The sequence below is a fragment of the Peromyscus eremicus genome, chromosome 8a, assembly GCF_949786415.1.
Source record: "Peromyscus eremicus chromosome 8a, PerEre_H2_v1, whole genome shotgun sequence".
In the NCBI taxonomy this organism is placed as follows: Eukaryota; Metazoa; Chordata; class Mammalia; order Rodentia; family Cricetidae; genus Peromyscus; species Peromyscus eremicus.
In genome coordinates, this window is record NC_081423.1 from 3,500,800 (window position 1) to 3,513,241 (window position 12,442).

The window sequence follows — 12,442 nt, forward strand, 5'->3', positions numbered from 1 at the left end:
GACCACGGTGATGCTGCACACATCTGAGAATATACAAACAACCACTGAATTGTAGGTATGTGGATCACATCAGCGAGTGCTGTCTTTAAATGCTGCACCTCCATATTCTTCTGGGTTGGAGGGTGGCAGCACTGCTGTTTCCATCCCTCGCTTATATGCAAACCACAGCAAATCTACCGAAGTGGCCTATTCCAGAAAAGTAAGAAATCTGTTAAGATCCCAGCACCCAAGCCAAGCAACTCAAAACTACCTATAACTCCTGCTCCAGGGCACCCAGTCCCCTCTTCTGGCTCCCATGCACATCTACACACACACACACACACACACACACACACACACACACACAAGAAATCTAAAGTAAGGTAAGAAGTTGCCAGTCACAGCTATGGAAGCAAGGCACCATTCTCTCCATCCATTCACTCTGCCACGGGGACAGAATGTCAGAGAAAGAGGCAGCCGTGATGTCACAGTACCCGTTCTCTTCTTCCAGTTCATCCTTTCTGTTCATCATGGCCACGATGGCTTGGCGTAGTTCATCTGAGGGAAAAAGCAAAGGCAAAGCTTATGAGCAGATGATCCTGTAAGCCGTCCCCTTGCCTCTCTACAGTCCATGCCATTACAGATGGCTTGTCTAGGTAAGTTCCCTGTTCCCTAGCAAGAATTCTTTTACAGCCTCAGACACCCAGTGGGCTCAGCTGTCACTTTCATCCACACAAACAGAGGGTAAGGCGAGATGAAAACTAATGTGTGTGTTGGGAGGAAGGGTGGGTTCCTGGGAGAACATACTCAGCTTGCAATTTCTGAGTGTTTTCCCAAATCTCTATTCCTGAACATCTGTTGTGAACACTGAATTGTTCCTCTTACAGCTGCTTATCAGCCCAGACAGTGGATCAGGTAATACCAGGCTCCATGCTTGCATAAAGACAGTCCATCAAGGTTAATACAAACATCTGGCTCTCCTCCACTGCCTTCTGAGGGTAACATACAGATGACACAGGACTATGTTCAATACACAGTGCACACTTGGAAAAGCCACTCTTCTAGCCTCTTTCACACAGGAAAGCATTCAAGGATAGGGAATGACAATATGCACCCACACTTCCTATCTCCATTGAGCTTAACCATTGGTGCTGTGCATATACTGAAGGTATGGCCAGATCTTAGCTGCATCTCAAGATCTGGAGATCACAGGGTTGTTTTATCTGTTTCCTTTACTTGATTTCACCTTATGGTGGCTGCTAGGTAGTGCAGGGCCCAAATCACACATCTAGTAGTAGTCTGTAACTATGTCCAAGAGTATACACTATGTCTAGAACCAACTACATGGATCCAAGTGATAAGGTCCCAACAGGGGTGCCCAACAACTCAGTAGCCAGCTTCATGTTTTAAGATGAGAGGTATTGATGAACCTAGCAAATTCCCTCAATTTTAAAATCTTTCAAAATACAAAAAGTAGCTAGGAAACACCTTTCCATAAAGTTATTAATAAGAATTAGAGATTCTTATTAGGAATCACCTACTTAGGAAGAGGGTGAGACTGAGAATCAAGAAGGCTGTTCATCTGTGGTCCAAGCAGCCCTGAGAAACAGAAAGGAGAGGCTAGGAGAAGGCCTAGGGCAGAGAACAGGCAGGACTGAGCCACTGGACCTCCAACCATGCTCTGCCTGGAAACACAATGGCCCAGGGCTCACACGTTTATTCACTCATTCATCTACCAAAAACATACGAGGTTCAAGCACCTTCCCACGGAAGAGTCAGGCTCCCACCCGGCCTTCCAAGGAAGGTTCCTAATGGAGAGTAACAGTGGCCATCACAAGCCTACGTGAAGCCAACTCAGTGAGCTTGGTCATTAGGGTCCCTGCTCAGAGCCTCACTGCAAAATCTCAGCCTCTCTGTGCCCTGCTCACCTCCCTGGGAGCCAGGAGGATCAGATGAGAGTGAGAAGCAGTGTATTTGCGGGAGGGCCTCTCATAGGCTACAGCAGCAAGCACAGAAGGACCTGCTGCTAGGATGTAGAATTTTATTCTAATTGATAAATCTGTAGAGGAAAACCAAAGCAAGTAATTTATCCCCCACGCCACTGTGGTCATGAAGGAAAATCAACCCAACAAGATTCATTGTTCTATCAGCAGCAGGGAGGATAAAGCATTCTGGGTTCAGTCTTCAGGCAAGCCAGGCCAGTGCTGTGGGCACTGCAGACACAGGCTCGGCTACTCCTCCACTCCAGGACCTGCATGGATTCTGAATTTTCCTCCAGGCTTTCTTCCCCACTGGAGTTCTTGGCTAGCCTGAACCACTCATAAGCAAAGGGAAGGAATGCTCACAGTCCTGTCCAGAGCTGGAAGGCACAAAATCTGCTAATTCAAGACCTGCACTGTTTGCCAGTAGCCCTGCCCACCCACCTCCTATTCTGCAGTAACACACAGTAGGAGACTGTGAGTCACCTCGGCCTTCCCTTGTGCACACAGGTGTTGAAAGTAGAACACACACCATGTTGCACATCTCAGTGCCTGGGATCCCTTCTCACTGCATGTTTAACTGAGGTATTGGATTTGATTCCAGAAAAATAAGTGGCCAGGTAGGCCATTATGTTCTAACCTTCCATACTTCCAAAGCCAACAGCAAAGCTCCAAATGACAACCATCACATGTTTTCTCTCATATGTAGAATCTAGATTTGAGTGTGTATGTGTATGTGTACATGTGTGTGTCTGTGTCTGCCTGTGTGTGTGTCTATATCTGCATGTGCATATGTTCTGTGTGTCTATGTCTGTGTGCGTGCTATGTCTATGTATGTGTGTGTCTGTGTGTCTGTGTCTATGTATGTGTGTGTCTGTGTGACTGTGTCTGTGTCTATGTATATGTGTGTCTGTGTGACTGTGTCTATGTATGTGTGTGTCTGTGTGTCTGTGTCTATGTATGTGTGTGTCTGTGTGTCTGTGTCTATGTTATGTGTGTGTCTGTGTGTCTGTGTCTTTGTATGTATGTGTCTGTGTCTATGTATGTGTGTGTCTGTGTGTCTGTGTCTATGTATGTGTGTGTCTGTGTCTATGTATGTGTGTGTCTGGTGTCTGTGTCTATGTATGTGTGTGACTGTGTCTGTGTCTATGTTTGTGTGTGTCTGTGTGTCTGTGTCTGTGTCTATGTATGTGTGTGTCTGTGTGTCTGTGTCTATGTATGTGTGTGTCTGTGTGTCTGTGTCTATGTATGTGTGTGTCTGTGTGACTGTGTCTGTGTCTATGTATGTGTGTGTCTGTGTGACTGTGTCTATGTATGTGTGTGTCTGTGTGTCTGTGTCTATGTCTATGTATGTGTGTGTCTGTGTGTCCGTGTCTATGTCTATGTATGTGTGTGTCTGTGTCTCTGTGTCTGGGTATGTCTATGTCTATCTGTGTGTGTTTCTGTGTCTGTGTGTGTGTCTATGTGTCTGTGTCTGTGTGTATGTCTGTCTGTGTGTGTGTGTGTGTGTGTGTGTGTGTGTGTGTGTGTTGGAAAAAGACAGTCTAGGAGCAGAAAGGAAGCGGGAAGCAGTGGTAAGGAGGTAACAATATATGTTGCAGGAAAGCAGGAGGGGCTTTTTCAATGAGACCAGCAAAGGGAGATGGGGGAGGAAATAAAGGGGGAAAGTATAATGACATATAATTATGAAAATGGCACAGTGGAACTCATTACATTGCATGCTAACTATAAATGAATAAATAATACATACATACAGAAATCCAATGGCAATAATAGCACTTTCTATGAAGCTACAATGCTTCTGCCCAGCAAGCCTTGTTTCTAGTCTCACAGCCTTCTGTCGAGGGCAATCAATAGCACAGAGCAGGAAACACTGTGACAGTCCCTTCAGAATTCCCAAAACCTCAGACCTCCACCACCCACAACGGTGGATGCAGTCCTGGGGGGTAGGTGTAAAGAGCAAGAGGAAGGGACAGAAAATCCATGGCAAGTTGTTACCAAGAGGCTCTGGGGCCAGCAGCCCTAAGTTCAAGCCCCACTCAGCCACGTGCCATAGGCAATCTTGACAGGTTTCTGCCTTTGCAAACTACAAGCTGGAATGTGCCTCATTCCCCCACAAGATGACTGGTATCAAGCATAGGGCAGCCATTCAGTTTCAACACTTAGAAGATGTAGTCTCTGTAGTCAGGTGCTGGCCTCAAACCCCAGCTCCCCACCTGAGGATGCTGTTTAGTGACCTTCTCTGAGAACCTTAAGGGTAAAATGGGATCCTAACACAGTCTGTTTCATCAGGCATGGTGGCACACACCAGTAATCTCAGCATTTGGTTGGTGAAGACAGCAGGATCAGAAGTCCAAGGCCATACTTGGCTACATAGGGAATTTGAGGCCAGAGCTTGAGCTACATGAGACCCTGTCTCGACATTAACCAGACAAATCCAGTCACTATCTCACAGAAGTGCTGCAAGGACTCAATGAGGTGATATGAAAATGAGGCACCTAGAACACGGTGGCATTTAACAGGTATTATTGATGGGTCTCACTATCCCTTCCCCTTCAATCACAGAGGACAAAAAGGTGGAAACACAGTGGCAGACATTGCTCACAAGTATGGGTCATTTATGTAGGCTCATTTCAGGAAACATGGGATATCCTAAGCTCCTGTGCATCTCAACCTTGGACAATAAAAAGAAGCCCTTGAAAATGTTCCCCGCTGTAGAGCAGCAGACCAGATAAGAAAGTCCTCCGAGGACCAGACACCATCCAATGGGCAATGTGGGCAAACCAGGCCAGCTACTGATGTGTCACCTAGAAGAGACTAATCAAGTTTCTGGATTCCGGGTTCTTAGAGCCAGGAAGGAGGAGTTTGGATACTGACATTCTGACTTGCAGCTGAACATTACATTCTATGGGTGGGTCTTGAACAACTGCTCCCCAGAACCACACAGAACATTCAACCAGCAGCAGCAGGAGCCACAGGAGAGCCTGGCCAGCACCTCACCATGAGCAGCAGCAGGACAGCTGATGCTGATGCTGATGCAACCCAGCCCTATCATCCTGGCATGACTGTGTCTGCCCCGCACAATGTTTTCAGCCTCCTGGAGGGGCCCTGTATTTGCACAAACATCAAAGTGATAAATGACAATCACAAGTGCAGACAAAGCAACACTCTGTGGGAGTTTAAAAGGTGGTAGGACCTTTTCAAAAGTTCGTCCCAGGGCGAAGGGCTGTCAGCATTCCTCCGGCCTGTCACAGACTTCCGCAGAGAATTGTGGTAGCAGTGGGAAAGGAAATGGCCCTAAAGCTCTGTTAACAGACTCTAATATGAACTCATTCTCGCTGCTATGCTGGCTGCTGGCTGCCTTGTGCCTTCCTGGGCAGCAGTGAGGGAATGTGGTTTCCATGCATCATGTGACTATCACCATCCACCAATCTCACGTGTTGTGCGGGAGCAGAGGTTCTCCCTAATGTGTCATTTTCTCTCTAGCATGGCACAGCTCTTTATTTGTTAGTCTCTATTGTTGTGATTCCTTCCTCTTTATTGAGGCACAATCTCCAGAAAAAAAAAAAAAAAAAAAAAAACAAAGCAGAGTCTCTGAATGGCAACCTCTGTGGAGCCTGGCCACCCCAGGCAGTCCCTCTCCAGGGGCTGAATGGCCTGTGGCCATCTATCCCAAAAGCAGTTCTTTGCCAACTTCAACCATCAGAAATCGACTTTGGATAAAAAGCAGCATTTCCAATCACTGTGCAAAAGATGGCTTCACCCACAAATGCTGGCAAGGCAAGGAACCATTCTGGAACCAAACACAAGACTTCAAGCTCCACTTCTGCTATGAACTGAAATAAATCTCAGGCAGAATAGGACTTAAATACGGGAAACGAAGCAATCAAAACTATAAATATATGAGCAAACACTCCTTCGGTTCTCCTGATATGAAAGCAGAGAAAGGAGAGCTGGACCCACCTCAGCTTCTACTCATCAAGGGCCACTGACATGAACAAGCTTGTCATTACAGGCAGTTGATATAGGCTCTTTGTGGAAGCCACAGCCTTCCTAGCCAGAGCCATGATCCACTCTGGACACCCAGGCCTCAGTACACACTCCACCACACACAGAGAAGACAGTCACTTTGCCTCTCAGCTTGCTCAGTGGGAGAACCTTGGCTAAGACACTAAGCCCTTAGGATGGGGCAGGGGCAGTGGTCTGTGAACACTCTATGGGAGCCCTGCCCCCTCCCCCTGCACTCACCCATTTGAATACTGTCCACAGTTGCTTTCACAGCATGGCAGCACGTGCTGTCCCCTCTCACCACAGCCCTGCCCCTGCCCCTCAGTAAGAGATGAAGAAGTTCTCTGCAGCTATGTATGTAACCCTGCCACTGACCCAGTCACTGGTGGCCATTGGCTGTACTCAGACAAGGGACTAGAGAGGAGCTCTGGTAAGAAGGGAAGAGCTGGGCCAGGTGTGGTGGTGCTCACCTGTAAACACAGCACCGGGAGGCACAGGGAGGATCTCTATGAGTTCAAGACCAGCTTGGTCTTTCCCTTCTCTGATCATATCTAACCCCTCCTTCCTCACCTGCTTCTGTGTTTTAGCACATGTTCCTGAAAGGCCCATCTGAATCCTAATACAGACCCCTTCAAGTTCCCCTCAAGGTTTACCTGTGCTCTCTGGCTTGGGCAGACCTGAAAAGCACAGGCCTGCCCAAGCTTATTCCCAACACAGCTCATAGACTCTGCTGCCACAGGCCTCTAACCCATCTGCACCAGGAAGACACTGGTGATGGCTGACTCCAATTGAGCCAATCATACAGAATTTTCTAGAAATGGATGGGCCATTAACTGTGATTGGAGAGATAAAGGTAGGTAGAAACAGATACATCTAGTCAAAAGGTACCTAGTTCTAAGTCAGTCCGCAAGGCCTATGAGCTAAAATGAGCTAAAGCTCATTTGCCAAAAGGCCAAGTTGGCACTGCCATCCTTAAAGAAGAAATTAAACTGCCAGGCAGTTTGCTACGGTTCTTTAGTCACTGGGTGCAGAGACCTAATCAGGACAAGTGCCAACCCTGGCACAGAAGGCCACAAACAGAGGTTCATGGAAAGTCCTGAGAAAAGGTGAAGTGTCACACATCAAAGGCCCGCGGCCTCACACTGGGGCCAAACTGCAGACACTCTGTATTGATGTCTTGAGCACGGGCGGGGCCTCCGGACGGACAAAGGGGCAGGAAACCTATCTGAGGAGGCAGGAGCAAGAGGCGCAGCTACAGGAAACAGGGCAACCATACACACGTGGCCTCCTCAGCTGCCAGGCTCCGGCTGCACCCTCTCGTCATCGCGTGGATCCTCTCACTCCACACTCCTCTCACAACACCTACTGTCTGGTGCTGGCCACAGCTGTTCAAAGGCTGGGCCACAAAAGCCTCGGCCCAGCCATCCTAGGAGTCCCTGAGAATGGGGGACCCAGTGCCTGGCACAGCACCTGACCACAGCACACACTTGAGAGCTATTAAATGGATCAAGGGTCAGGTGAAGAAGTGAATTAACAAAGGAGTAAATGGCCCACCGTGGCCCACTGCTAAAACCTACCCTTAGCTCCAGGAACTGAGCGTCAAATGGGTAGGGTGGAAATGTCAATTGCCTTTAATAACAAGCTCAAGGCCTCATCCAAGAACACTAAACACCAGGTTCACAGCTGTAATTTCCTGCCCCACTGACAGGCATTTGGGCCCAAGTACAGAGTTTGCCATCATGAGTCTGTGGGCTGTGATACACAACAGTGGAAGGGGCAGGGTAACAGGAAGGGGTGAGAAGTTCCTACATGTCATTGCCACAACCTAAAGCCGGTGAGTCAACAAACCCACGCCCATGTCCCCACCCAAAGTGGCCACAGGAACCCTCAATATGATTTCAAAAGACTCAGAAGAGCAAGGACCCTCCCCAACATACAGGGGCCTAAACATGACCAGAGACACCCAGCCCAAAGCCATTGGCCTGTTCACACAAAGGACTCCAGTTACTGAATAACTCTGGTGTGGAGGGAGGGAATAAGCCTGAGGCTAACTAATCCCTCTTTAGACTACAAGGGAAATGATGACTGTTGAGTAAACAGAGAACATCTAGATGAGGGCAGGTGTGTGCGAGCAGACAGACTTGCACGTGTACATCTATCTGTGCAGTAATTCTGGCTTTATATAGCATCTTTCCATAGACTTTCAAGAGCCTTTTACAAACATTCCCCTGAGGCCCATACTTGGTTATATTTAAAGAGAAAGCTCACGAGGCCATGTGTACAGAAATAAAAAATGTTCTATGGGTATGTACTTAACCTACATCATGATTTGAACTTAATACCCTGCTTTTTATATCTTTGTCTGCCTGCCTACTCCCTTTCCTTTTATCTACCAGAGAAAGGATAAACTATACTGAGCTGAGCTTCAAAATATAACCTGAAACCAGCCTCAGGACCATTCTAGCTTTTTCTTCTGTTTCCTCCTCCCAGCTCCTTCTTCCCCCACCCACTAAGAGCTTCTACTTTTCAGTCAGGATGTAAAAGAACAAAAGTATCCCAGGCCATTTCCCAGCACTGAGATGGCCAGGAGCACTGTACACGGGGCTACGTTCCATGTCCCCAGCAATGCACAAGGCTTCCAGGCAGTCTCTTCTAGCTGAGATGTGGGTAGTGGACACTCACGTGCACAACACAAAGGAGGAGACAGAGGCCCAACGAGGGCAGGAACTGGCCGCAGACCCCCAAGGGCAGGCTTCCTAGACAAACCTGTCCCCTGACATGCATGGTAGCTGAGTATGGCCTCAGTCCACCCCATCACCCCACCCAGCCACTGGAGAGTTCTACCAACTCTGGAAAACCAGAGGTCTGATGAACTCCTGGCCCCATCCAGCTTCTGTACAATCAGAATCTGTAAGGTTTGGGAAACCCATGGCACCAGAATGGAAAGTGTAAGAAAATCCAGATGCACAGAGGAAAGCCGTCTTCCAACTTCTTGAGAAAGTTCTACACCCTCATGGCCTCTGTCAGTCATTTACATTCTCTTTCCGACAGGCACACCCCACATATACTCACACATGCAGTATTTGTTTCCAGCAACAGAAAGAACAAATCTTTAAGGCAAGTATCCTGGAAATCATGGTAGAAATACGCTTACAAAGAGAAGAGCACCACCCCAAAGCCCTGAGGCACAGAGCCGCTTTCTGCCTAGCTGCTCCCCTCCCCCGTTAACTGTATGGACTATACCTGCCCCTTAGTTAATTATGACAAGGGAAAATCCTAACAGTACAGGCTCCTGTCATGGTGTCTCAAGGGACAAGGTGGCCATTGAGTTGTATCTCACATGGGAAAGTCCCCTTAAACCAAAGGAATAGATTTCCTTTTTCTAAAATGGGGCTGGAGAGTAAACATTAGGACCTGAGTTCAGATCCAGAGTCCATGTAAAGCCAAATGAGACAAGGCAGCTCCCATCTGTCCCCAGCACTCCTGGAGCAGAGACTGCAGGGCCCCCAGAAGCTCTCGATCCAGCTAGCCCGCTGTGGCCAACCAGAGAGACTCGGTCTCAAACAAGGTAGACGACAAGGACTAGCACCCAGAGCTGTCCTCTAGCCTCTAAAAGTCACCACGGTACGTGCATGCACACACACTCTCACACTCACACTCATCATGATGAACATCCCCAAACCTCTCCAAGAATTCAATAACACACCTGCTCTTTCCTGCCACAGGCAGCCTGTCTCCCAAACTGTCACTGCTCATTTTCAAACACTTGGTCCCCACCGTCCCCAGTCTGTGAGTCTGTACTCCAGCTTGGTTTTCATCTCTCTGACCACCAGGACAAGTTCCCTCCAGTTCTGCATCAGACAGGGCACCTGGAAAGACAGGCTAGCCTGAGGTCCTCAGAGGGATGCGGGCACAGAGAAAGACCCACGGTCCTAGGTGGGGTACAGCGTAGGCTGCCTCCATTTCTGACGGCTCTGTGAAGCTGGAACCCTTGGAGCTCAAGCTGCTGTTAACCGATGCTCTTAACACACAGGCCAGATGACTGTGCTGTGGACCACCATCGTGAAACTCCCTGCTCCAAAGCTTGAGTCCTGGCATCTCATCAACCTGGCAATATCAAAGTAAGAAGCATACACATGTCTGGCCTTTTGGATCACACAAATAATAATGCCTTTAGGATGACAAATTTCCTGTACCATGGCAAATTTGTCAAACATGGAGCTGCATGGGGCCTATGTAGCTATGGAAGGAAAACTTCAAGAAGACAGAGAACAGAGTGCATCCTAGGGCAACTCCCCCAGGAACAGTGCGGACCACAGGAGTCCTGATGGCCTGGCCTGGCCCACTCAGGAAGGGCCAAAGGAGCAACTCCTAGGCACTGGCAACTGCTAGAAGCAGAAACCTGGACTGAGGGGGCATTTCATTCATTTTTCATATTGTATACATATACATTTTATTCCTCTATCTGTATATACACATACACAGTTTCATTTAGTATCAAGAAATAGTCTTATAAAAATTAAGAAAAATAAATAAAATGTTTTCTTATTTCAAAAGGAAGTCTATTTAAAGTTGTTAACAAAGACACAGACAGCTCAGCTTTTCAGAAGTATTTACCAAACTAAAACCAGGACAAATTTAAAGGTTGCTTGGAGCAACAGAAAAAAATAGTCCTGAGGGGCCAGCCACTTAGAGGAGGAAGAGGTGGCATAACTCTTCTGTTGTTTTTTGTTTATTTGCTTGTTTGTAACAGTGTATTGATGTGAAATTCACAAGACATAAAATCAGCCATTTTAAAGTAAAAATCCAGCGCTGCTGAGGACGGTCCTGTATTATGTCAGCACGCCTGGTTGGGACATCTTCCCCACCCAGAACAGAACTCACTGTCTGTTAGGCAGGTTCCATCTCGACCATGCGCACCCACCCTAGGGATCCCAATCCCTAATGAAATCCAACGTGTGGCCGTTTGTGTGCATCTCTCACTTTGCACATTCCCAGAGCTTGCCTAGGCTGAAGCAGGCAAGGTTTCTCCATTCCTTTTCAGGCTGGAGAGCATCCCATCCTGTGATGAGGCCACTGCTGAGCACGTGCTCATCCACTGCAGCACACGTGTTGCCACGGACAGAAGTACCCAGGCTTGCTGGACTCTCTTCAGTCCTTTGTTGGCACACCCCAGGACTGGGATGGTGAGACCCTATGAAAATTCTATTTAACTCTTGAGAACCCACCAGGCTCCCACATTGAGGAGATACAGATTTTTTTGGGTTGTTGTTGTTTTTTTAAGTCACTGCATCTCACTTAATAAATGTTCAGAAACTCATGTGGTAGCTATATCACACAGCCAACATCTGTTTCACCATGCCTACTTCAAATGGTCTTCAACAGTAGAGAACAGGCTGAAGGTAAAGAAGGAGGGTAAGAAAGTGGGGATAGCCACACCCAAGAACGCTGCTGAGGGGCTAACCAGCCAACACAGCAAGCTTCCCTTCACTTCATCGCCGTGCACAGAGGAGCTGTGGAGAGCAGAAGCATTTTACAAAGCAAGGCTCCAATGAGAGGCATATGACAGACCCTAGAGAAGCACCTGGGTTAAGGTGACAAGAGGAATTACAAGTGTGAACGAGACAGTGTCACAGAGAAGCGGAGACCACCCACTAGCCTCGAGAAATAGTAACTCAGTGGCATCACAGGTGGTGTCCTGAGGAGGAGCCACCTAGTGTGCTATGGTGTGATTCCCTTTAGTATACACACAACACACAATGATATCTGAGGGAAGAGTAGTGCTGTGCACCAGGGCCAGCAAAAACTCACCCGAATCTCTGTGGATGTCCTAGCCCACTGGTCCCCACCTTAGCCTGAGACTCTAACCCCTGGGGAGTCTGAAAACACCACTTGCCCTTTACCAGCCTGTGGGATGAGGTCCTCAACTAAGAGCACACAGTGCAGGTGGTCCAGGTGCTTCCCTGCTGGTTCAGAAACCTCGAAAGGAAGGGGTCTGAAACACTTTTGTAAACACACTGAAGGCAGATGCTGCCTAGAACAGTCTCTCTAGCATCAGCCATCATACTAACATCACTGACATTCACAGGCCACCTGTATCGAGGGACAAAGGATGCCACCCCTAAATCCTGCTGCTGCATCTCTCCTGTATGCAGGAGCCCTCCAGAGGCAGTGGGTGTTCAGAGCAGCCAACAATGCAGCTTCCCTGGCATAGCTCCTAGGAAGGAAAGGAGCCCCTCCCGTCAGACCTCACTCCCCAGCCTCTGGGACAGCACAGAAAGACAGAGCAAAAGGTGGCACACTCTGACAGGTGGCGGTTCTCCAGCTGGGCAGGCTGCACATTACTTCCCTCTGCAAAGCTCTCACCAGGGGCCGGCTAACTCAGTCCCCAGGACCTAGCATTCGTGCATTTCTTTAAAGCGCCTCAGCGGAGGCCAAGAAAGTCTGGAAAGCTCCAGAAGAGGAGGGCTCGATAC

General features: G+C 48.2%; 1 protein-coding gene across 1 annotated transcript in view; it reads right to left on the reverse strand.

Annotated features, from left to right (window-relative positions):
- Snx29 (sorting nexin 29) overlaps nt 1-12,442 on the reverse strand; it is a 477,564-nt gene that overhangs the window by 340,244 nt on the left and 124,878 nt on the right. The window contains exon 12 of the mRNA XM_059269973.1: nt 474-537. Coding sequence (XP_059125956.1) covers nt 474-537 — 64 coding nt within the window. The remainder of the gene's footprint in view (nt 1-473; nt 538-12,442) is intronic.